Source organism: Paroedura picta, chromosome 4 (genome assembly GCF_049243985.1).
Source record: "Paroedura picta isolate Pp20150507F chromosome 4, Ppicta_v3.0, whole genome shotgun sequence".
Taxonomy (NCBI): domain Eukaryota; kingdom Metazoa; phylum Chordata; class Lepidosauria; order Squamata; family Gekkonidae; genus Paroedura; species Paroedura picta.
The window spans coordinates 10045258-10071503 of NC_135372.1; the positions used below are offsets into that span (position 1 = coordinate 10045258).

The following is a 26246-nucleotide window of genomic DNA, read 5'->3' on the forward strand; positions in this document are numbered from 1 at the left end:
AAATGGCTCTCCAGTGGTCTGTGGACTACAATTCCCATGAGCCCCTGCCAGCATCATGTGGGCCAGGGGTAGTCAAACTGTGGCCCTCCAGATGTCCATGGACTACAATTCCCAGAAGCCCCTGCCAGTGAATGCTGGCAGGGGCTTCTGGGAATTGTAGTCCATGGACATCTGGAGGGCCGCAGTTTGACTACCCCTGATGTGGGCTCATGGGAACTGTAGTCCACAGACGTCTAGAGAGCCACAGTTTGACCACCTTTCTAGGTTTTAACAATAAATGTTAATAGCATTTGATTAATTCCATTTTATGGGCACCTACCGTTTCTGCAATCCTAACTACTTGTTGGATTAGGTTTGCTGCTTTTTTTTGTTTTTTGTAGCACTTAACCTGCTTTTTGGGTTTTCGTTCCTATGTCTTTCCACCGAAAGCCTTGAAAAAGACCACGTTGTATGCAAAAGAGATCAGCAATTCCCTTTAATGCTGGGTACACTAAACTTGACAATATTCGACAAGGGATTTCCATGCCTCCTTTCAACAGACAGTGTGTGTGTATATATACACACATACACACATACAGGCACACATACATATGTATGTATATAAAACAAACACCAAAGAGGAAAAGAAAATGCCATCAGAATCTACCCTCCCTCCAAATCTTGGCCAGAGAGAACAGATACTTTAATACGAGTTTACAATGTGCCCCTCTGATCCCCCCCCTTTAACTAAACACAGATATCACCTCTTTTCTTACCCCAGTGGAGAATTTTTAACAGAGACAGTAGCTTTAATTTCCTTGCATCTTCCCCGCCCGCAGCTGCCCAGCAGATGGCAAGACGGTGACACTCAAGTCTTTGCAGGGTCCCTGACTTCGAAGAGCCACGTTATTCAGCAGCCGAGTCTCGGGAGCGTCCGTGGGAGAGGAGGAGCTCCTTTGGCAGGATGCTGGCTTTCTCAAAGTCCTTCGATGCGTAGCTTCTAAGCGCTGCGTGGCCATGTTCGCCGGGATGCTTGCGTTTCCAAAGGTGTGCATTTGGATGGTTTGTCATCCGATGGCGGCCCCTCTCCCCCTCCCCGGACAGTGCGCAAACCCACTCTGAGCTGGGAAAGGGTTTGGGGGACTGCACTCCCATTGTTTGCGTCAATGGGAGAACTGGGCAAGCCCCAGCTGCTTCTGCCACCATGCTCATATGCGCACTCTCGTCGTCCTGTGTGGAGTCTGACAGCACAGTCCTGCCTCGGTACATTACAGCAAATGGGACCAAAGTAAAGTTTTCCGGAACCTCCCCACCCACCAAAAACACAGAGCTGGCATCCCCAAGCGTACCCATGAGAGGCGAGAAGAGATGCAAACGCACACCCCAATACAGCTTGGGGCCTTATTGGCACACAGACCAGACCCATGGGTTGCTGGAAGAGCTTTGGATTCAAAGCAACATTTCAGAACACAAAGTGCTTGCTTGGATCTCTCTCCCCCCCCGTCTCATGCAGGCAGGTGCTCCACAACACGGGGAGCCTGCAAACACTGCCACTAACAACAACACAAAGGAAAAAAACAAACTTTGGACCAACTTGAAAGAGAACAATACCCACCCTGGATGGCTGTTATATGTTCGAAGCGACAGGAAGGGGGAATTATTGGTTTTCCTCTTCTCCGAGAACAAAGAGCCAAACAAAACCTTCTGTTTCCAGGCTCATCTTAAGGGACATTTTCCCTTCCCCGCCAAATCTAACCCCTCTCCCCTTTCCCCCCTCCATTTGTTGAGCAAGACTGAACAACCTGATGCTATTCTGCTCTTTGTGGGCCACGATCCTTTGCGTGGATTCTTGGGAGACGAGCAAAACTGGAACGTTCCAGAGCACCTGGCTTCCTCCAGAAGCGTGCGCCAGATGGGAAGGCTGAGTGGGGGTCAGGCTGGATGGGTCACCCCACCTGTGCGCCCTCCGTGGCCCCAAGTTCTCACATCCCTTTAAGCACAACTGATCCAGGTGGAGATGTGTTTCCCGCCGTCCATCTCCAACCCTAAAACCTCCCTCTCACCAAACCTCCCCATGAAAACAAAGAGCACTTTGCCCTCCTCAGTCGGAACAAACATATGCGCCGAATCCTGGTTTCTTTTGAAAAAATGCCCCCATGTACATGTACAAACACACACACACACACACACAAATATATAATATTAACACTTCTCTCTGTACGAAGCCAGAGGCTCCCCCGTGTTTCTGTAGACGGGAGAATCAGACGAGGTTTACACTTACAGCCCGCCTCGCTGAACACAGAGTTAAGAAACAAAGGAACTTGGCAGTTTCCTGACCCATTTTGCCCGCCTTCCCCTAAAGAACGTCTGCCGGCATTCGTATTCAGGTGGTTTAATAAGTATCTTCAGGGTCTTCTGAGCAGACCAACATTGCCTTTCCCCCTTCCCCTCCCCTCCCCTCCCCCAGACGATGATCTTGGGCGCCGTGCACATCAAGTTAGTGGTTTTCTCCCCTCACCCACCCACCCACCCAGCAGTCTCTCAGTGGGCTTTACCGTATCCGGGTGAAGAGGTTAAGGACTGATACAGACTCCTAGGATGGGGGAAAAGAGAGAAGGAAGCAGTGAGACACACATTTCTTCCAACAGCATCCACCACAGGTCAGGCATCCCTTTGGGTCACATATGAACACTCCTCAAGCTGCCTTATACTGGACTGGACACTGGTCCACTGGGGCGGAACCTCCTCTGCATCACCTACTGCCTGGTTCTTTTACCTGGACCTTCTGCATGCTAAGCAGATGCTCTGCCACTGAGTCGGGCCTCTTCCATCTCAATGCTAAATACGAACATCTGGCACTTTTAAGAACCAAACAGAAAACGGTCATCTCCATACAACTAGCCCCTGAACAACGAACTAGCCCATAAGTGTGTATGCATCCATGTGAGGGGCAGGACTGAAAAGGAAGTTCTACCCACAACAGAAGAGCCTCTTGTGGAGCAGAGTGGTAAGGCAGCAGAAATGCTGTCTGCCCATGAGGCTGGGAGTTCGATCCCAGCAGCCGGCTCAAGGTCGACTCAGCCTTCCATCCTTCCGAGGTCGGTAAAATGAGTACCCAGCTTGCTTGCTGGGAGGTAAATGGTAATGACTGGGGAAGGCACTGGCAACCCACCCCGTATTGAGTCTGCCATGAAAACGCTGGAGGGCGTCACCCCAAGGGTCAGACATGACTCGGTGCTTGCACAAGGGATACCTTTACCTTTACCCAAAACAGAATTGTTTTTTATACCCGCTTTTCACTACCTGAAGACTGCCAGTGAGGCAACTATTCGGAAGAAGAATTGGTTCTTATGTGCTGCTTTTCTCTGCCAGGAGTCTCAAAGTGGCTTACATTTGCCTTCCCTTTCCTCTCCCCACAACAGACACCCTGTGAGGGAGGGGAGGCTGAGAGAGCCCTGAGATTACTTGCTTGGGACATGTAGGGTGCTACAACAGGTGCTGGGTACCCAAAGGCTGGGTGAGAGACATTAGAAGAAATAAAAATTGATAAATATATACGCACACTCCAAGAGTTTTGATAGACATGGTCATAACCTGCAATCCCTGGAGGTGTTGGCTTAAAAGTTTAAGAAAACGTAAACTTTTTAAAGAAAACTTAAGTTTAAGCTTAAGTTTAAAACTTAAGAAAACTTAAACTTAAGAAAACTTTTAATGCAATCTATTTTACCACACAGAATAGCTGGAAGGCCTTACCATAAAGCTGATTCAGAACTTCTTAGTTTTCAAAGTAGAGTTTTTGTACACTTTGCTATAAATACATATATTTTGTTTTATTTACTGCTCATAATGCTTTCTCACCCAACCGCAGAGTATCCAATGTTGTCCTTTGTGTTGGTTCCCCCCACCTCTATTTTGGTCCACTCCAGATGTACCTCGCCCCTTAGCAGCAACTCATACAGAGGCACAGCAAATGATCTTGCCCAGGTTTTGCAGACTGGGTGCCACAGGATCAACCACCTCAGCTCGGAGGGGGAAAAAAGGTCATCCAACTCCAGAAGGTAGCAGGAGCTTTTTAAGAGAGTTTGTTTTCAACCTGCAGGTGACACAACACTTGACTAGTGGGGCTCTTACCTTGGTGGAGCGGGTCTTGCTGAAGACGTTCCAAAACCTCAGGGTTTCATCCCCCGCACCTGTCACAATGGCCTCTCCGTCAGGTGACATTGCCTGGGAGAGACGAAGCGGCAGGAGAGGAAGGATGTGAACAGAGATGTGAAGGACAACCACCACCACCACCACCACCATCCCCGGCCCACCATGTTGCTTTCACCGGAAATGAGCAATTTACGGAATTTCATCTCGAATCGCAGCCCCAAACTGGCTCTCAAAGTACAACTGTATCCGATGCGTTAAACTAATTCAGGATCAATCAACATGATGGAGAAGAGCAGTGGTCCCCAACCTTTTTAAGGCTGGGGACTGGCAGGGCAACTGCCCGCCCGTGCATGCGCGGCCTGATTCCCTCTCCCCCCCCCCTCCCACAGTAAGAAGCTTCCCGGGCTGCAAGCTTGCGGCCTGGGAAGTTCTTTACTGCGGGGGGGAGGCGGGGAGAGGGACCACTGGTATTTGGCAAGCCTTAGTCCCCCAAAGCTCCACTGAAGGCAGCTGCGCAGGGCATGAGGTCGCCCCTCCCAAAGGTGGCCCTCCTCTTAGGCAAAGGCCTCCAGGGAAGGAGGGAGGGGAAGGGACAAACCACAGTGGCAAAACCGGAGGGGGAGAGGAAGGAATGGAGCTTACCAGGTAGAGGACTCTGTACGAGTGCCCGGTCAGCTTTGCTACTTGAGTCAAGGACGGGTACTTCCAGACGAGAATCTGGTTCTGCGAGTATCCATGAGTGCTCACCTGCCGAGAGAAAGGGGGCTTGAGGAAGGGATCGCCTGCTCTCCTGGGAGGGAGAGAGGGAGGGAGGGAGGGGAGCAGTGGAAGGGGAAGGGCTTGGAACACCGCCAAGCCAGAGGTGCAGAAGCAAACCCTTGCCGGCACGAAGTCAGTTCAAAACATATGCATGCACACCCCCAAGGGGCCTTAGGCCCAGTCGCTTCACTGATCTGTCCAGGCCACACCTGTCTCCTCTGACTGGCAGTGGCTCTCCAGGGCCTCAGGCAGGGAGCGTTTCCACAGCCCCTGTCATCTGGCATCGTTTTGAGGAGGCATGGCCAAACTGGCTCTCCAGGTATCTATGGACTACAACTCCCACGAGCCCCTGCCATGGAAAGCCAGCTTGGCCACCCTTGAATTAGTTACCAAAAACTGAACCTGAGATTTCTGACCTCTACAAGGCAGACACCCTCCCACTGGGCCACACCCTTCCCCTGTTCAGTGGCTGCAAGGAAAGCAACTGCCTCTCTTCCGGGGTGCCTGTGACAATTCCTGAAAAAAGGGATGCGTCAATCACTGTGCACATTAATGCCTTGCGCACCAAGTCCCCTCGGTTCAGTCCTCGGCATCTCTGGGTGCAGAGCATGGGTCTCCAACATGGTGCCCATTAACGCCTTTCCTTGGGCTCTCCCAAGAGTTTTTAAGAAGCGGGCGGGGTCAGGTGGGGCTTTGGCTTGGCTGATGGAGATAGGCTGTGCAGATTTTTAAGAACAGGCCTTTGGGAAGAGCTGCCACCAGAGCACAAGGATTGCGTAACTGCAGCTAAGCTACGGCAGCTGCTGCGTGCCAGCCATTTTGCGGCTGCGTCCAACACCCTGCGCCAGCATTCCAAACCCCCCCCCCTGGGCTGAAACAGGTTAGGGACCCTGGATGGAGAGCAAAGGCCCCGGCCCCCGTGCCCGAGATCCGGTAGAGCCACTGCCATCAAAACAGGTGGGTTTAAATAAATCGTGTCCATGTACTTCTTATCGCATTTATATTCGCTGCCCCCCGGCCACCCGGCTCAAGGGAGTCTACATCAATATAAAGCAGGGGTGGGCAAACTGTGGCCCTCCGTGGACTACAATTGCCATGAGCTGGCAGTGGCTCATGGGAATTGTAATCCAAGGACATCTGGAGGGCCATAGTTTGCCCACCCCGGATCTAATAGTACAGATGCACAGGGACAACAATATGGCAATAATAAATCCAAACAGACAAATGATTAGTGTTTCAAACACACTACTTATAAGCAAATACTTGTCTCTTGGACAGAATAAAGGTCATATTAACCGCAGCTCCTCCTGGCTAATGAAACACTAATCATTTGTCCCTTGACAAAGCCAGCAGGTGAAACGCGTTGGGACTTATATGAAGTAAGATTTAAAAAACGTCTGAAACTGAAGAGAGATTTTGCTCTATTTGGATTTATTATTGCCACGTTGTTGTCCCAGTGCATCTGTACTATTTCATAATTGTTTCTTCCCTGGAACCTACCCCTCCCAGTTCATTCATTTCCACCCCTGATCTAAAGCATCAATTAAAAGTAACCCAACCTGCGACTCCACCCACCCTCCCCTTCCCCCCTCCTGTCAACTCCATGGACTTTACCAGCCCCTATTGCCTCTCAGTGGGGTGTTACACTATATCCAACAGTTCCGTCCCTTTGCATTAATTTTATTTTTCTACCCCCATTCCCAACCCCAAGGAGCCTGCGTACCTAAGAGACCGCCTCTCTGAATATATCCCCAGAAGAGCTTTATGCTCGGCCAACATGAACAGGCTAGTTGTCCTCGGCCCCGCAGAAATCCGACTGGGCTTGACCAGACCTTTCAGGCCTTGGCTCCGACCTGTCGGAACGAGCTCTGAGAAAACAAGAGGGCCCTGCCGGAGCACTTAAGAGTTCTGCCGGGCTGTAAAAGGGAGCTCTTCCACCGGAAATACAGTGGAGGCCAGTAAAACAACTAACTAATTTGGCCTCCTTCTTCCATTGCACCCTACCCAGCGTCCTGGGTTCTGGTTTTAGACTGTTATCACTTAAGCGTTGTTTTAATGTGACTGTGTGCTGCTTCAGCTGATAGGGTCGGGGACGAATTAAAAAATAAAGTCATTAGGCCAGTTTAAACCCCACGTATTAAGTCATACGGGCTCAGTGTCAAAGTGGAGGCAGATTGGAGACCCCCTCCCCTTTCCTTCTTCAGGACAGTCCAATTGACCCCTTCCCCCCACCGTAGCCCTTACCAGTTCGTTGGCATGCTTGGACCAGGCCAGATTGCAGACTTGCGACCCGGTGTCGATGCACTGCAGCGGCTGCCCCGTTAACGTGTTCCAGAAGCGTATGCAGCGGTCGGCCGTCCCGCCCCCGGAGGCCAGCAGCCCGTGTTGGTGGGGGGACCAGGCGATGGCTTTGACGGCCGCCAGGTGCTCCGTGTACTGCTGGACGGGGCTCAGGCTGGAGTGGTTCCAGACGAGGAGCTGGGGGGGGGGGGGAGAGGAGAGACGTGTGATGGTGAACTCAGAGTCAAAGAAGAAAAGGGGCCACAGCCGACTGGAGACAGTGGGTGGCAGCAAGGGGGAGGAGCAATTACTGGAGGGAGGGGAAAGCAACCCTGACGTGAGCAGGTTTAGGGACTCCAGCTGGCCACAACCACCGAAGAACAGAGATCAAAAGCACGGCCTTGCTTCGGAGGGACGGGCTGGGATCCGCTGTTTGTTGTCCCTCCTAAAACTCAGAGGGGTGAAAAGCAAGGTGTCCCCCCCCCCCAGTCTGCACTTGGAACTGAATCCTGATTCTGTCTCCGCACCTTGTTGTCGTTGCCGCCAGATGCCAGCAGCTGGTGGTCCGTGGACCACTTCAGCCCGCACACCTCCTGCCTGTGCCCTTGGAGGCGCCGCTCAGACTGCAAGGGAGGCGTCCTGATGTCACGCTGCAGGATCATCCGGTCCCGGCTGCCTGAGGAAAGCTGGTCCGCGTTCCAAGCCAGGGCTCCTGGGAAGGGCCAGAGAATAAAGGTGAGCTCTTCCGTATCAGAAAAAAGAAGCAACAGAGGAGGTGGTTTGCATATCCCGCTTTTCGCTACCTGAAGGTGTCGCAATCCGGCTCGCGACCGTCTCCCCTTCCTCTTTCCACAGCGGACACTGTGAAGCAGGCGGGGTTCAGCGAACTCTGAGGGAGCCGCAACCAGCCAGCTGGCTGCATGTGCGGAACTTGGGGAACCAAGCCCAGCTCTCCAGAACAGGGGCTGCCACTCTTAACCATACAGCCATGGATAGTCAACCTGTGGTCCTCCAGATGTCCATGGACTACAATTCCCATGAGCCCCCTGGCGGGGGCTCATGGGAATTGTAGTCCATGGACATCTGGAGGACCACAGGTTGACTACCCCTGCACTACACCATGCTGGCTCTCGCAGGTTTCACTTTGGATGAGCAAGAGAGCTTTCTATTAGCAAAGTTGGTTTCTCCTTCACCCTGCTTTTGGGGGAACTGAGCTGGGACTTCTGATCACTAAAGGAGAACACAGAACTGCGAAGCGATAAGAAGAAGACGAGGAGAAGAGTTGGTACTTATATGCTGCTTTTCCCTACCCGAAGGAGGCTCAAAGTGGCTTACAGTCGCCTTCCCATTCCTCTCCCCACAACAGACACCCTGTGGGGTGGGTGAGGCTGAGAGAGCCCTGATATCACTGCCAGGTCAGAACAGCCTTATCAGTGCTGTGGCGAGTCCAAGGTCACCCAGCTGGCTGCATGTGGGGGAGCGCAGAATCGAACCCGGCTCCCCAGATTAGAAGTCCACACTCCTAACCACTACACCAAACTGGCTCATAACTGATTTGGCAGCAATTTCTGGGACCCAAAAGACATGATTAGATCGGTCTCCCAATTGCAGCCCCCTTTCTTCAGAGCCCGCAAGGGTGGGCTGGATTTGATGCTTCTTGCATCTCTGGGATAACCATGGAAATTTGGGACAAAATTCAAAGCTGAATAAGAACAGGTCAAAAAAAGAAAAACCCAACAGGGTCGTAGCCCGCTTGACCTCAACCAGGGCTAGAGGTTTCTCCATTCTGGCCCCCACCTGGTGGAACGAGCTCCCAGAGGAGATCAGGGCCCTGACAGAACCTAGATAGTTCCACAGGTCCTGCAAAAGGGAGCTCCTCCACCAGGCATTTGGTTGAGGTCAACCCAAACCGCTGCTTCCAATTGACCCCCAAGCTCCCCTCCCCCTCCTACTACAATGGACACCAATCTGCCTAACCCACTGGGTCCCAGTAAGAGCTGAGTTGAGGCTCTTGCAATTCCATTATCTAATGTTATTGTTATGATCATGTTAAGTTATTGTTGTTATAATGTTATTACTGTTATCACCTGTTACCATATGTTATCGGGGAGGGCAGTATAGAAATACAATAAACAAACGAACAAACAAATCCTATGTAAAAACCCCAGGGACCCTCAAAAAGGAGCCACATACCGAACTCTTTCAGCCTAACAGAATCCATTCAGTTGCTGAAAGAATCATCCCTCCTGAGACTTATTCTACACGTGACCGTGTTTCTTGGGGGTTCTACTTCCTTCTGCCAGAGATTCTTTCTCCTTGGGAGCTCCTTGCCCGCCTTCCTTACCCACTCGAGCCGTGTGACCTTCCAGCATGGAGAGCTTCTTCCCTGCCGCGGCATCCCAGATCTGCACGAAGCCCTTGTGGGTCCCGACGGCAACCAAGTTGCCCTAGATGGGCAAGAGGAAGGAAGTGAGGAAGTACAGGGAAAATGTGCTGAGCATCCGGGCGGTTCCCCAGAAGATGTGAAAACTCAAGAGGCTGCTTCATCCTCGGTCCAGAAGTGCCACCCACTCACTTTTAAGCCATTTAAAAACACTTCAAGGAGCACCTTTATCTTATTTATTAATTGGATTCCCATCCCACCGCTTCTGGCCGCTCCCAAACATAAAACCGGTACAATTCCAATAAAAACAATGCATAAGTAGTTTTCCAGGGGTAGAGTACGCCACGAGTCTCGTGCAGGGTCCATCCCCATCCCCTACAAAGGGAGCATGATTCTCCCCCACTCCTTTTAGCACCCTGGACGGTGGGTCTCAAAGTCATCAGGAGGAGGTGGGGCTCCAGTCCTCCTAGCACTGCTCCCACCATGCCACGGCAGACAAGTCCCCCATCTCATGAGCCTCCGGGGCAGTGGCCCATCTTCTTAGTCCCTTCCTTTTCCAGAATGTTTTCTCTCCCATGACAGGCGTCTGGAGAAAGACACCTTTCTCTGCAGAGTTCTCTTCACTGCTACTAGGAGATTCTGCCCCTTGGGAGAACACCAAGACCCATCTCTGGGCCACAGGCCTATCAGGCCAACTGCCAATACCAACCCAACTGGGTTACCCTGTGACAGACTTCCTGGCATTTCCTATACTGAGGAAATCAGTTGTGAGGAAGGGGCAAGGGGCAAGAATGGCACCCAAACCCTCACCCTGGGAACTTGTTTTCAGCAGCCCCTTTGGCCAGATGCTTCCGTCTCAGAAGGCCTCAATCAAACCTTTTCAAGCAGTTTGGCCAATCAATCACTGGCAATCAGAAGTGCTGGGCTGCTCACATGGATTTGTTTCCTGACACTGTTTATAGTCAGCCATTCTCACTGGGATGCGCGGTGGATTACACAGAGTAAGCCAATACGATCAATGAAAACTTTCTGGGAAGTTTAAAGTAAGCATCTGTGTCATTACTTAAAGGGGGCAGACACCAAGGGAATTTTTTTAAATGATGGGAAAACAGGAGAACACACTTTCCTGTCCATAATGCTGGGATTTGGGGACACCCAATGAAATTGAAGGGATTAGCTCCTGAACCATTATTAGAAATGGGATATAAGCGAGCAAAACAAATCCATCATAGATCCTGAGCTGCAAAATGAGATGGCCCTCCTTCCAAGCCCATATCGGCTATTAAAGTATGTGTGTGTGTGTGTGTGGGGGGGGGCTTCCTATTGCTCTATATTTAACTATAATTAACAGTCTGAGGAAGATTGCTTGCACTCGAAAGCTCACACCTTGAATAAATCTTTAAATCTTAAAGGGGCCACTGGACTCTGATTTTGTTTTGTTCTGCTGCTTCACACCAACTAAGCTACCCACTTGACTCTATACTTAACATTTATCACCCTCGTTAAATTTTAAATGGGCCGTTTTGAGAGCTCGCTTCCCTGCATTTCCAACAGCCTTGCTTTGTGGAAGATTTCAGCACGTTCCTCTGAAGGATCAACTGTGCTCTTGCAATTCAGGTGCAACTGAATCGATTACCCATATTCTACTGCACTGAGATTTTTATCGGGCTGTCCGAAGTAGTCTCATACCTGCTTTGTTCCTGTGATTCTCTAGCTATACTGACAATTGGTTAGCTAACATCTTACTTGCAGATAAAGGTAATTCTATTTCTTATACAGTGGCAAAGTTCTGTTATGCTGCCAGTAGAGTGTGGATATCCTCGGTTGATGGTGGCTTGCTTGTTAAACTTAATCTTACTGTGGTTTTGCCTGTGTTCCGATGCTGGTCAATGACCATAAAAGAACAAATGAAAGGAATGGATGGGTGGCAGATGGAGGGCAGACCAAAAGAAGAAGAGTTGGTTCTTATATGCTGCTTTCGTCTACCCGAAGGAGTCTCAAAAGCAGCTTACATTTGCCTTCCCTTCCTCTCCCCACAACAGACACCCTATGAGGTGGGTGAGGTTGAGAGAACTCCAATATTACTGAAGAAGAAAAAGAAGAGTTGGTTCTGATATGCTACTTTTCTCTAACAGAAGAAAGGCTTCCAATCGCCTTCCCTTCCTCTCCCCACAACAGACGCCCTGGGAGGAAGGGGAGGCTGAGAGAGCCCTGATATTATATGAAGAAGAGTTGGTTCTTATATGCCGCTTTTCTCTACCCGAAGGAGTCTCAAAGCGGCTTCCAATTGCCTTCCCTTTCCTCTCTCCACTACAGACACCCTGTGAGGCAGGCTGAGAGAGCCCTGATATTATATGAAGAAGAGTTGGTTCTTATATGCCGCTTTTCTCTACCCGAAGAGTCTCAGAGCGGCTTACAGTCGCCTTCCCTTTCCTCTCCTCACAACAGATACCCTGTGAGGGAGGGGAGGCTGAGAGAGCCCTGATATTATATGAAGAAGAGTTGGTGCTTATATGATGCTTTTCTCTACCCAAAGGAGTCTCAAAACGGCTTCCAATTGCCTTTCCTTTCCTCTCCCCACAACAGACACCCTGTGAGGGAGGGGAGGCTGAGAGAGCCCTGATATTATTGAAGAAGAGTTGGTTCTTATATGCCGCTTTTCTCTACCCAAAGAAGTCTCAAAGCGGCTTACAGGCGCCTTCCCTTCCTTTCCCCACAACAGACACCCTGTGAGGGAGGTGAGGCTGACCACTACACCAAGCTGACAAAAAGTACAGTCCCTTCTTCATCCAAAGCACCATTAACGTGCCGGACTCACTGCCACTGGAATGGAACTCCTTGGGAGACTATTAGGCCCAATGACTAAATGGGACCTCCAGGTTCAGAACTTCTGAACACCCACAGAGAGTAAGCATCAATGGGGAGGGGGGGTCCCACTTGCTGGTCTTCCAGGTGTATCTGGGTGTGTGAAACAGGACAGTGCTCTACACCCACTGGCCCATGCCACGCTGCAGTTTTATAGCAGGATTCCCCAACGTGGTGCCCAGGGACACCACAGCACTTCCTGGAAAATGAGAGGGTCCTCCATTCGGCAGGCCTGGTCAATGGCCACCCGCATTCAAGTGAAGGGATTTTACAGGGGGTCATCAAGAGCAGCAGCAGCAGCCCCCTGGGAGATCAGCAGGGCTAATAAAGCACAAGGAGTGAGGCTCCGTTCCCTCACTGGGCTTCCCTTCTTTTCATTTCCCCTTCTAAGTTAAGGTTCTTCTGCAGACAAGGCGGGGTTGCATTGTGTTTGGCTCCAGCTTCCGCAGCAGCTGTGTCAAGGTGGTGCTCACCATCCCCCCTCAAGTTAGCTAGTTACATTTATGACGGACACAGACCAGCAAGAGAGGATGTGATACATCTATTAAAACCAGAAATTAAAGCGTCCTAAAATATAGTAATAACATAAAATAAAACATGCAGTAAGAATGTCCCTTCCAACTCTATTGAGGTCCCTTCCAACTCTATTATTCTATGATTCTATGTATATAAACACAACTGTCCAGTTCACCAGATACAGACCATTCTATTGAGAACCTGGCAACTCAACAGGTTGTGTCATTATCTTAATATCCCAGCAGTCCTGAGGCTCCAGAAGGTTGGAGGCCAGCAGAGAGACTCTCCCACAGCCCAATTACCCAGCAGGCTCTGGGCTGCCAGCTCTTGGCTCTAGCCCACAACAGCTGCATACTGACCCGCTCGGACCACCCCACGGAGGTCACAGAATCTCCTTCCACGGACAAGTCGCACAGCCGGGTCACCTTAGGAGGGAGAGAACAAAGAGGCAAGCGTGGATTGAAAACAACTCAGAAACCATTTTTCTATTAATATCTACACCAGCTAAGAGGCAATTACAATTAAATTGATAACACTCCGTATATTGAAAAACAATTTTGTTTCCCTCAACAAACGAGGCTCAGGGTGGGAGTACAAGCATGTAAAATTCAATTCAAGAGACAATATTATCAGCGGTAGTAATGATGAATAATGAATATATAATAAATACGTATCACAGTTTGATATAAAACTTTATATAAAACTCCTATTAAAACGCAGCAGCAACCAACAACCCAATTGCAAAATGATCTGTCGGAAACAAGGACTGCAAGACATACGCGATGACCAATTAAAAGCTTGTTGGAAGAGCTCTGTGGATGCTGACAAGGTCCTGCAGGGCGTGCATGCTCTCTGATAAAGCATCCCATCAAGATGGGGTCACCACCCAGAAGTCCCTTGCTCTGCCAAGCTCCTTGATGATTGGGCACCTCCAAAAACCTATGACATTATGACTGAAAACAACCTGGAAGATTGTAGGAGAGGCAGGAGAGCACCTTGAACTATCTATCAGCCAACAAGTGCAGCTGCCAAAGTATTAGCTCCATGTGTATAACCACAATACATTGGTCAAACGCCTAGAGAGAGTCGCCCATCCCCTTGCATTACTACAAGCTTTCTCAACCAAGGTTTTGTGAAAACCTGGACAGGTTTTTTGACCCTGGAAGGTCAACTGACTTTTCAATATATTTTAAAATGTGTTAAACATTCATAGGCTGATATGACCATATATCTCTGCTTTTTAGGATGCTGCCTAGATTTGTCATAGGAAAGCTATGGCAAATCTAGACAGCATCCTAAAAAGCAGAGACATCATCACCCTGCCAACCAAAGTGCGTCTAGTCAAGGCTATGGCATTCCCAGTCGCAATGTATGGCTGTGAAAGTTGGACCATAAAGAAGGCCGAGCGTCAAAGAATTGAGGCTTTTGAACTCTGGTGCTGGAGAAGACTCTTGTGAGTCCCTTGGACTGCAAGGCGAACAAACCGGCTAGTCCTAGAGAAGATCAGCCCTGACTGCTCCTTAGAAGGCCAGATCCTGAAGATGAAACTCAAATACTTTGGCCACCTCATGAGAAGGAAGGACTCCCTGGAGAAGAGCCTAATGCTGGGAGCGATCGAGGGCAAAAGAACAAGGGGACGACAGAGAATTAGGTGGCTGGATGGAGTCACTGAAGCAGTAGGTACAAACTTAAATGGACTCTGGGGAATGGTAGAGGACAGGAAGGCCTGGAGGATCATTGTCCATGGGGTCGCGATGGGTTTGTTCGCCCTGCAGTCCAAGGGATGCGGAAGAGTCTTCTCCAGCACCAGAGTTCAAAAGCCTCAATTCAAAAATCAAAGAATTGAGGCTTTTGAAACAAAAACTGCATAGGAGTGTCAAATGATGGATCTCAGCAGTGGGGCGAAGGAAAGCTACTGGGCCCTGCGAGCTGTTTTGGAGGAGGGAGAGAAGGAAGAGGCTCACCTGGCTGGTGCAGGCACTCCAGAGGTAGACGCATGTCCCAAGGCCAACACTGAGGACGTTGAGGGATGACCAGTCCACCAGGTTTAAGTAGAAGTCGTCCTGCAGCTCTGGGGCATCCAGGACCTTGAACGGAATCTTCGAGATCTTCCTCGTAGGCTTTCGAGGGGACCTTAGCAACTTTTGGCTAAGGATGAGGAGAGATTGGAGAGGAGCATCATGACAATTCATCTTCAAAAAAGCTCATTCCGCCCCCTCTGCAATGACCCATGAAACACTCTGGATCAGGGGTAGTCAAACTGCAGCCCTCCAGATGTCCAAGGACTACAATTCCCAGGAGCCCTTGCCAGCATTCGCCAGCGAATGCTGGCAGGGGCTCCTGGGAATTGTAGTCCATGGACATCTGGAGGGCCGCAGTTTGACTACCCCTGCTCTGGATGAATCTCTGGAAGAAGGATCCCGGAGTACTTTACATCTTTAAAATCATCTTCCCTGAAGGCTAAACCTTCTACAAACGGCAGTGACGAGAGGTCAGTACGCTAGAATCCAAAATGCTGAGAGACTCTGCTCATATCCCACCAAGAAACCTGAGTCAGTGGAGCTCTGTGAGCAGCACAATCATCTTAGAGAACGCTACATGCGGGCGAGCAAGACCCACGGTCCCTCGACAGTAGTGCACTCTCTTTTACTGGATCACAATCCTCAAGTAACCGAAGGCATTGCAAAATTCCTCCATGGGAATTTCTGCAAGTGATCTGGGATCTGAATTACTTTGTCTTTTATATACATGTTCTGTGTGTTATTATGCCAATAAAGATATTTGACTCTGACTTTCGAATCTGTGGAACAGAAACTCATGTGAAGTTTGTCATCCCCACAAAATTCCAATTTAACCACCTGCTTCCACCGTCTACTAATAGGAACCAGCTGGGCGGCATGGTTAAGAACAGAGGCTTCTAATTGGGAGAGATGGGTTTGATTCCCCCCCTTCTCTACATCAAGTCAGCTGGGTGACCTTGGGCTGTTAAGAACTGTTCTCACAGAGCAGTTCTTTCAGAGCTCTCTCAGCTCCAGCTACCTCACATCATGTCTGTTGTGAGGAGAGGAAGGGAAGGTGATTGGAAGCTGCTCTGAGACACAGAGTAGGGAAAAGTGGGAAATAAAAACCAATTCTTCTGATACAAAAAAATGGATTTCTGTGATCTGTCAGTCAACATGTACGGATGCTTCTTAGAAAATTAGATTAATTATTACTTCCAGGGCTATCAATAGAAGCTGTTTTACGTTAGGCTCTCATTGACTGAACAGAAGGACAAAGTCTGGATCCAGGGGCACCTTTAAAGCCAACAAAGTTTTCTTCAAGTTATAAGCTTTTGTGAGCATGCATGAAGCCAGCTCAGGGTAGTGGTGATGAAGAAGTTGGTTTTTATACTCCACTTTCTACTACCAGGGGATGGCTCAAAGTGGCTTCCAATCGCCTTCCCTTCCAAATCTTGCTTCGTTACCCATCCCTCCCCCAATCATCAACCACCACACAGCCCTGACCAAACAGGGGAGGGAAACCTGCACACCAGGCTTCTTGGCCCCAGGAGGAAATAAACTGCCCTCAAGCCTCACATTACATTAACCTCCACCCGAGACCGGTAACCAACCTTTTGTTGCTGACAGGGGAGAGCGAATACGGCGAGACCTCGTTGCCGTCGTCCGGGCTGGAGCGTTTCGTGGTCAGGGAGTACTAGAGGACAGCGAGGATAGCCAGTGTGGGGAAAAAACAATGGTTCAAGTGGAATCTTCTGGTGCAAGCAGCTGAGCAGGAGGTCAAGGGTCATGTAAGATAGCAAAGTCCAGGGGGAGTGTCTTTTGATTGGCTACAGCCCCCTTTAAAGAGGGGGGGGGTTACGTGCAAGCATCATAGTGCAAGCATCAGAGTGAGACCAAGTGTCCACTTGGGAGACCCCACCCATCCAAAGCAGAATGAAAAATGGGAACTGGCAGAAGAAAAAGACCCAAGAACTCCCTCCCCCACCCCCTTCATCTTCATCTTGTTAGCCCCTTGTAGTCCCCACTGACTGCACAACACAACCTGGGCCAGGAAAGGTGACACTGCAGCTGCATCACACCGAGCAAGCAGATTCCTGATCCCGGTGCCCATTCCCTTTCAAAACCTCCTTATTCTTCCTCCTTACCGTGAAAAGGCTCTTTTTTTCAGGCGTAGAAGGCTGCAGCCGTCTGTCCTCTGTCTGAGGGTCTTGCACTTTCTCAATGCCTGCTCCGAGGAGCTCATTCTTCAGCAACGCCGAGTAAGCAAGGCCATCTGCACAGACCAAAAGCAAGTGCGGAGGGGGGCGCGGGGTGGGGGGAAGAAGTACGGATATGGAATCTTGACAGGTATCCGGAAAAAGTTTCATGGTTTCAAACACAGTGGGGCAGGCTCCCTCGACCGGGGTTTTACGAAGCTCTGGGATTTCTTGAAGGTCCTGGAAGTGTTTCCCGAATGGCCATATACGGTCATGTTGACCCCCTCACACCAAATGGCTAATGATAGGCCTGGGGAGGGTGGGAAGGGAAGTGGCCCATGGTGGGCGTGTCCACAGCCGTGCTTCCCAACCAGGTCCCACATGAGCAAAAGAGAGCAGCTACCTTTGCCGTTGTCTGAAGTCGCATCTTTGGCTTTCCTGTTCTGACTCGGAGACTTCTCGTTTTCCTGGAAGAGCAGAGAGATCAAGAGTGATGCCTTGGTTCACAAAAACCTGCAGCCTGCAGAAAAAAACCCGAATGCCCCTGGGCAGTCCACCGATGGACTCCTACGCGCCTGCCGTGGAGACCCACAATGCGCCTGAAGATGTGCGGCACAGACCCGTGAACCACCAGCTAGGCCTCTTCTAGAACCAAGAGTACAGCCTACAGCAGGGGTAGTCAAACTGCGGCCCTCCAGATGTCCATGGACTACAATTCCTAGGAGCCCCTGCCAGCATTTGCTGGCAGGGGCTCCTGGGAATTGTAGTCCATGGACATCTGGAGGGCCGCAGTTTGACTACCCCTGGCCTACAACATACCCATCTCTCACTGGCAGTCTTCAAGCAAAGGTTGGATGCACACTTTTCTTGGATGCTTTAGGATGCTTAGGGCTGATCCTGCGTTGAGCAGGGGGTTGGACTAGATGGCCTGTATGGCCCCTTCCAACTCTATGATTCTATGATTCTATGATCTCCTGCAGGTGGCACCATTTTGCAGGTGGGAAAAGAAAAGAGAGAGCCACGGAGCAGGACCTTTCTGAGAACGAAACTCATCTGCTGTTTCTCATTGCCTCCCTGAGAGGCCACCAGTGATCGCCGAATTGGCCGAACCACGCCGGAGCACCCAACCCTACTTATATGGCAAAATCAAACCACTCTCTTAAGAGCAAGCAGCCTCGTGGCCCACACCTAGGCTCAAGTGATGGCAAAGGGAACTGAAAGCAAGGAGGGGCAATGCAGAACAAAAGGCAAACACACGGTGGAGACCAGGGCGAAACCCCCAAGCTTCTGGCAAAGGGGAGGGTTCAGAGGGGCTTGGGAAGGATCTGCCTGGAGAAGAGGAGTTTGAGAAGGGACAGGACTGCTGCCTAAGGAGGTGGTGAGCTTCCTCTCAATGGCGGTCTCTAGGCAGTAGCCTTTATGGCATCTTCCAACTCTAGGATTCTGAAGTCTTTCCCCAAACTCTCCAGCTGCTCTCCCTCCTTTCCCAAGCAAAGCCTTCTCTCCTCGGCAGTGCTCACATTTATCCGGTGGAAACTGATGCTCCAATTTGCCCCAGCTCTGGATGGAATGAACCGGTCGCCATGCTTGCTGGGGGAGGAGACGGGAGAATTGGAAGGGGTTAGAGTCCTCCTCATGTCTGCTACCTGAAATACAATGGGAGAACACATATGTACGCGTGGCTGGTAGCCCAGGGAAGAAAAATTAAGAGTTATCTCTGAGTTCTTAAGCAATTGCGATCCTACACACACACACACAAAATCTCATGCAACCTAATCTTATGCTATTTCCACGATCAGTAAAATTATGGAAACCCATTTCAACTCCGTGACATGCTTGTATTATTTTGAGTAATAATCGCCCAGTGTGGTGCTTCAAAAAAAAAAATAACCCAAAAGTTAAGATCGTTCTCTCCATGAGGAGAGAACGATCTTAACTTTGAGGAGAGGGAAGAGAATTTTAGCGCTTGCTTCACGTTATTCAATAATAGTGAAACACAGTTCATTGGACAAACACTGTCAGCAGGGAAACAATTTGGAAAACCCGTTTCTTTCCCCACCCCAATTCCCTTTTCCCCAGGAATTTGAGAAGGCTGTTTTGCCTTTTGCCTTGTCCCACTTTTCGTTGCTGGTAACTGTGCTTTCTGTAGAAGGCTTGATCATCAGGAGGCTGTTTTGGCCGCCTTGGATCATGTACACAGATGTCTTTTATCCACATCTGGAAAGCAGAGGCCACATGTTACATTCTGTGTCTGTCCCCCCGTTCCGCTTTCAGAACCTGTGAAGAGGCCAGTTACTTCACTATTCAGAATCATCTGCAGGACTGCTATTTCCTCTCCCCTCCTGGAGCAGTCACGCCGCATGTTCACTTATGAAAGCTGTCCTGTTCTGCATTTTGCAGTTTTCTCTCTTCCTTTCTTGTGCATTACAAAAATAGAGTCCAACAGCACCTTGAAGACCAACAAAGATTTATTCAAGGCGGGAGCTTCTGAGTGCATGCATTCTGTGCATGCACTCGGAAGCTCCCACCTTGAATAAATCTTTGTTGGTCTTCAAGATGCTCTTGGATTCTAGTTTTGTTGTGCCACTTCAGACCAACACAGCAACCCACTTGAATCTTTCTTGTGCATTATTATGCCACACTGACATTGCAGGCCACTATTGAAAGGACCAGCATGCCTCCCCCCTCAACACAGAAACCCAACATGCACATTTTAAATAATAATTTATGACTCACACAAGGCATCATGTTCTCATTTTGGATGTTGATCTGGCGAAGGAGGCGCCTCTCATAGTCCTGGTCCATGGTGGAAGAGGCCAGAGGGGAGAGGAGGGAGAGCAGAGATACCTTAACGCAACCTCACGGCCCTTCGTGCATCGAGTTCCAGATGGAGCCAGCTGTTACAAAGAAAACCCAAATGTTAGGAGAAAGGGATGCACAAACCAGGAAGCCGTCATCAGGGGCTCTCAGCCTTGAGTGTAGGAAGCGATTTAGTTTTATACCAGGTGTTCAGTGCTATGAAGAACTAGGAAACTCTGGTGTGTGTGAACACAGGCCTACCCCACCACACTCCTCAGGGCCACGCAAAATTCAAAATGAGAGCTGCTGCATTATCAGTAGTCTCCATTGAAGAAAGCTGGATCCTAGTGTCCAAAGTAAAATCACCCAAACTAGAAATATGATTTTAATATAACTTTCTTTGCTTCCAATGCTTACAAGGAAGTGGATAACAGAATAAAGCTTATGACCAATGAAATTGAATTCTGAGCATAAGCTTTTGTGTGCATGCACACTTCTTCAGCTACACTGAAACAGAAGTCACCAATTTGTTATATATGGTTGGGGGGAGTTAGTTGCCAGGAAGGCCTTATTGGAGTCAAGATAGGTATAGTGAAGATCGGATTAAAGCACTTGCCCAGACCTGTAAATAGCAGCAAATTAGCAAACAAATACAAGAGTTAACAGATGTTAAGGCTTCAAATTTTTACCTGTGGTTTCCCTGACCACCTTTTGTTGACTGACCAATTCTAATTTTAAAGAATTCTTCAGTTACGTTACACTAAATAAAGGTTTTATTAGAGGGTTGAAAACTACACGAGTACCGAAATGAAACAATCACATCTGCTAAGATGAGAGATTCAGTATGAACTTCTTTAAACATTGATTGGGCAACTTTTAAAAATGCATTAAAATGACATGAAGATGGAACTTTCATACACAAAGTTCGTTAAACATTGACAGAATATTTTTGCCCTTGCTTTAAAATGGCCCTGGAAAATATCGGTACCACTATATATTTCTAGGAAGGGACTGGAAGAGGAGCTGGTCTCATGGCTTAAGTGCCACTCAGTGCTTAACACCCACTCAGGGTGGCTGCCCCACCCAAGTGCCGCCTCCAACTGGTTTTCCTGTCTGTCCAATGGCCAGACCCTGCCTGAGGCCTCCAGCCTGCAGCCTTTCCATGTCTTAGGGGGAGGGAGAGTCCATCCACAGAGTTCTTCCACACACACACACCAATCCAGCGCCCGTTGTATTCCTGAAGGCTTGGCCCCTAGTATAAAATAAGCTTCAATTAATGATCTTTAAAAATGGCTTAAGCAAAGCCGTAATATAAAACTCAGTGCAAAACTGCAATTAAAAAATCAACTTAAAATTAGTTTATAAATATTTTTTAAATCAATAACAATATACAGCCATCACTTCATTTGCTCTTTTTTCCATTGAAGCTCCCTGATTAATTGTTTCTTCTTCCATTTTAGTTTCTCTTAAGTCTTTTAGCTCTTCCGTGGTGTTCAACTTCCCTCTCAAGTTTCTTTTTGTTGCCTGTAGCATTTAGCCTCTCTTTTACTATGTGTGAGCGTGCCACACTAACCACAACATCCTCCTATCAATCAAAGTCCTCCAGAATGCAGGACAGTGTCATAAACCTGGAGCCGGCATACAACAATTCCTTCACGCAAGTTTGCGTTAAACGTTGACTTATTCACTGTAACTCCATCTTCAACTGTAGCATTGCCAGGACACGGCAACTTTTGTCGACATTCCACAGGTCTAAGAAATTCTGGATGGCCATCAAAATCCCACTGCTTAACATGCTCAGTTCAACTTCATCTCCCTGTTTTACCATGCATGCTTTAAACCAAGTCTTGAATTAATTGGGGGCACCTGTGGTTACAGCTGGGCACTGTCTTGATTTTTCTGCAGTTGGGTCACAGGTTCAATTTGCCACATGCAGAAGTTCTAGTACAGGCCCTAGTCTGGCGATTCCAAAGCTTGGTTTGTGCATAATGACAATAGGGCCCAACGCTGATCAGCCACAAACTATCTTGAACTTCAAAGGACTTCTCACAACCAACTTTTCAACAACTGCTACCAACATGTTTCGTCAAATAGGTAAAATTCAGCCACTTGAAGCTCACTTTGTTTTGTCTCTTTTAAGAGCTTTGCTGCAAAGCCAATTTCAATGTTGCTTCTGTCAATTAAGCTTACCTGATTAGTGGTTTAAGAGAGTCTGCTTTAAATCAAATCCACCCTGAATGCAAGTGATATGTTCACTCGATCCGCTATGTGGGTTTAGTTCAACGCTAAAATTCTTATTCGGACATCTCTCCCGTGGTGGGGAAGGAAAATACAGGGGAACCATGTAATGCCAGTTACCTCCACGGACAAGATGGGGTTGCAGTTGAAACAGATGGACAACCATATCCAGGGCATAACTGTGCCCTGCTCCTTGATTGAACTAAAATTAATGCCTGCAGTTTTTTCCTATAATGAAAATGACCTACCAGATATAGGAGGAATCCCCAACATGGCATGGTGATTGCCAGTACATTTCCTGGCATCTGCTGTGTATTTAGAAAGCAGGAAGGACCAATTTCTGAAAGGCCCTTAGAAATCTGATTGGTTACACAAATCCTTAAAAACTGCTTTGACAGCAGTGGCCGCTCTAGCACAAAGATCTAGCACTGTGGAACTGAAGGTAAGCCGTGGCAGTCATTTGGTGGTTGGCTCCGCCGCCATGACCTACTACATCACTTGGGCTCACGGCCGATTACAAGAGTGAGCCAATACAAGAGTGAGCCAATACAATACATTCCATGAGCAATGCAATCGGAACGAGGGCTGCAGAAGCAACCGGAAGTCTCAAAATGGAGCCAAAGCAAGGCGTACGTATGAATACAATGCATCAAATCGTGCTACATTACACAGTAAGATTCCAATTTGAGCGAACAATACAGAGTAGTACAAATCACAGTCCCTACTAATTTATCCAAGGAACATTGTGAAACATTGAGTGCAGGGCAACTCTACTGCCTGTGTGGAAAAGCCTTCTGGGATCATTCAGTTTTGCAGTTTCCAGAGAGCTAGGAGGGTGGGAGCCTCCAAACCTCTCAGTTAGATATTGGATAAGGTGGGGCCACAAAGGAGAAGGCAGAGATATGGGCAGTTGCTGACTGTGCCCATTAGCGGGTTGGCACTTGTAGAGCTGCTGTGGCTGAGTGGAGGGGGAGAGGCAGGCTTTTTCAACCTTTTAGACATGGAGGAGCCCCTGAAATAATTTTTAAGGCTTTGAGGAACCCCCAAAGCGATGTCAGCTGGCCCCCACACCTCCATTAGATACATGTCACCAGAAGTGGCATCACCACCTGCGTTAACAGGCAATCTTGAGGAGGACTGGGTGTGGGGTAGGGAGAACGTGGTTTAAGAGTAGCCATGCAGGCTTCGCCCCTTCTCAGGCATAGAAACCACAAGAAAACTTATTCATACTTGGGAGGGGGAGAAATGGAAGTGGCCAGTTCCCTAGCTTGTGGCCGAGTCCATGATGGCAGGAGAAGAAAGGTCACAGACCTAATTTTGAATCCCTGGTCCAAAGCCACGAAAGGCTTTGTGTGTGATAGTATTACCTTAAATTGAGCCCGGTAACTGATGGGCATCTAGTAAAGTGTCTGCAAGATGGGAGTAACATTGCTGGATTGTTTAGCTGCTGAGAACAGCTGAGATCCGGAATTTCTGAACTGATTTTGAAGAAAGACCAATGTTCACTGCATTGTAGTCTAGTGATATTACTGTAGTGCACATCCAAGTGGGTAGATTAAGGGGCCATTTTTCAGGCTAGGCTGAGTTGGAAGAAACCACAAAAAGTTACTGAGTGCTAACATGACAGTAAAAAGCAGGATACAAAAAAACAGCTCCTTCTTCTAGAGAAAAAGTCCTTATATACAGTGTGTGATAAGTGTGGTAGGACCACTGAGGCATAAAAATTCAGTACATGAATTAAGGTACACGATACAGCAGGAGGCACAATGTCCTTTAAAATCTCTGCTTTCCCAACCAGTAGTTAGGAGTGCAGACTTCTAATCAGGGGAGCAACCAGCTGGGTGACTTTGGGCTCACCACAGCCCTGATAAAACTGTTCTGACCGAGCAGGAATATCAGGGCTCTCTCCGCCTCACCCACCTCTCAGGGTGTCTGTTGTGGGGAGAGGAAAGGGAAGCTGCTTTGAGACTCCTTCGATTCCTTAGAGAAAAGTGGCATAGAAGAACCAACTCTTCTTCTTCTTCTACTTTTCAGGGTGTAGCTTCAAAAGTATCCCTAAAAGGTAAACCCCCTCCCAAACCCTTACCTTTAACAATGCCCCCAATATCCAACTGCAGAATAACCCACGGCCACCCTCATAATTATACTTTCATTAGCAGCCCTACTTACAAGATTGTTTGCATGCACTTAATTTCGTTTTTTTTCAATGACCCTCAGGGGTATGTTAGGCTAGAAGGAAACAGGCAAGCAAATGTCACTCATTGAGTAATATGACTTTAACCCACAGATTCTCACTCCAAAGAAGAAATATGAGTGGCTCTCAGAAGCTATAGCAAAACCCCAAAGGGATGGATATTACTCTAAAAATGCAGAACCCACTTGACATACTTAAATCAGACTAATGGAAGACCCCCGTGTTCAATTCCGCTCTGTTCTATAAACTTCACTGGATAACCTTAGACCAAGCACACTCTTGAACAGGGGTAGTCAAACTGCGGCCCTCCAGATGTCCATGGACTACAATTCCCAGGAGCCCCCTGCCAGCGAACGCTGGCAGGGGGCTCCTGGGAATTGTAGCCCATGGACATCTGGAGGGCCGCAGTTTGACTACCCCTGCTCTTGAATAAGACTCTTGGTCCAGCAGCTTTCTGTGATCTTTATCTTAGACTGAGAGGAGCTATTTCACATCAGCTACTGCCTGATCCTCTGGTACAAAATGCAAAAAGCTTGTTCTTTTAACCACTGGCTTATGTTGAGCCAAGCCTTGGTTATGATTGTAGACTCCTCAAGGCAGGGATCTGTCTGAACACATCGATGCTGCCTTATACTGAATCAAATCATTGGTCAAAGTCAGTACTGTCTACTCAGACTAGCAGCAGCTCTCTGTGGTCTCCAGCTGATCACACACAATTTTATCCATACTGGCGACATTGGAACCTGGATGTCCATCCTCTCAGTCTAGTCTACATTGCAGAGCTGGTGTGAGGATAAAACAGAGGGTGGTTGGGACGCACCATGATCTGAGCTTTGTAGAAAAAACAGGCACAAGGTCCCCCTAATACAACTGGGGCCCTGGTGTTTAGCTCCCCGAATTTGTAGTTGTCTCCAACAAAAAGCACTCGCTCCTTTTATCTGGCAGCAGATAAAATTCACAATCCCCCATCTCCTTGCAACCCACACTCCATCCTGCATAACCACCCTTTAAAACGATCCACTTTGCCCCATAAAAGGCTTCCTCTGTCCCCCCCTCCACCCGCAGTTTAACAAGCTCCTGACAAAACCTCCACCGTTCACCTTCTCTCCCCCCCCCCCAAGCCCACCTGCTCCCATGAAACCTGTCCCCTCCTGCCAAAACGGGCCGGCCCCTTGACAGTCACCCTTCCCACAAGCCACAGACACCCCTCTATTTAAATGCACCCCCCTGGATTGACACCCCACCCCAAAAAGCAGGCTGCAAGCAACCACCCCAACCCTTCCCTGCAATGCAGAGGGCTCACCTCCCCCTGCACCACCACTCGCCCCACAGCTCACCGCCCAAGAGCTAATCGCCCCTGGATCGACCCGCTGGCAAAACACCAGCCGAGAAACCAACTGCGACCCTCCAGATGTCCATGGACTACAATTCCCATGAGCCCCTGCCAGCAGGGGCTCATGGGAGTTGTAGTCCATGGACATCTGAAGGGTCGCAGTTTGACTCCCCCTGTAAAGCAACCACCTCCCCCCAATGCAAATCCCCCCTCCTCCCCCTCCCTTTCCTCTTCCCATCCCAACCAGCACCCCCCAAAGCATTCCCCCCCCCTTGCACCAATGCAAAGCCGCCCTATAACAAAAGGGGGCCCTCCCCACGGCCACCCCTCCGCCTCCCTTTGTCTGTGAAAGGGGGAAAACCAATCCTCAAGGAGGGGGGACGGCGGGCGACGACGACGCCCTCTCACCTGCCCAGGGAGCCTCCTTCCCTCGGGGCCGTCCAATATGGCGGCGCTCTTGCTCGCTCTCTCTCCCTCCTCTGCCCTCCCCAGGCTTGGCCCCGCCCACTCCGCCCGTGCCCGCGCGCGGCGCCTCACGGGAGGCCGCCGC

The 26246-nt window shown here is 49.2% G+C and overlaps 1 protein-coding gene across 2 annotated transcripts; it reads right to left on the reverse strand.

Annotated features, from left to right (window-relative positions):
• Nucleotides 1-460: 460 nt before the first annotated feature.
• Nucleotides 461-26246, reverse strand: FZR1 (fizzy and cell division cycle 20 related 1). 2 transcript variants are annotated; one of them, XM_077331792.1, is made up of 14 exons: nucleotides 26105-26246; nucleotides 19869-20029; nucleotides 18653-18778; nucleotides 17536-17599; nucleotides 17082-17209; nucleotides 16548-16630; nucleotides 14899-15082; nucleotides 13294-13359; nucleotides 9515-9617; nucleotides 7698-7882; nucleotides 7135-7368; nucleotides 4774-4878; nucleotides 4111-4203; nucleotides 461-2572 (listed from the first exon to the last, which is right to left on the reverse strand). In XM_077331792.1, the coding sequence occupies exons 2-14, from the start codon at nucleotides 19935-19937 to the stop codon at nucleotides 2531-2533; spliced, it is 1482 nt and encodes a 493-aa protein (XP_077187907.1). In that variant the 5' UTR covers nucleotides 19938-20029; nucleotides 26105-26246; the 3' UTR covers nucleotides 461-2530. The 2 variants fall into 2 exon arrangements, with proteins under 2 accessions (XP_077187907.1, XP_077187908.1); XM_077331793.1 differs by lacking the exon at nucleotides 26105-26246 and adding an exon at nucleotides 24339-24360.

What these genes read in the sequence shown, in the direction of transcription:
- FZR1 (XM_077331792.1), bottom strand. Translation starts at nt 19,937, where the DNA reads ATGGACCAGGACTATGAGAGGCGCCTCCTTCGCCAGATCAACATCCAA. An exon ending in CCGTGGGGTGGTCCGAGCGG is followed by an intron (nt 9,618 to 13,293) that starts GTCAGTATGCAG and finishes TTGCCCATCTAG; the next exon opens with GGCAACTTGGTTGCCGTCGG. An exon ending in CGTACAGAGTCCTCTACCTG is followed by an intron (nt 4,204 to 4,773) that starts GTAAGCTCCATT and finishes CGTCTCTCCCAG; the next exon opens with GCAATGTCACCTGACGGAGA.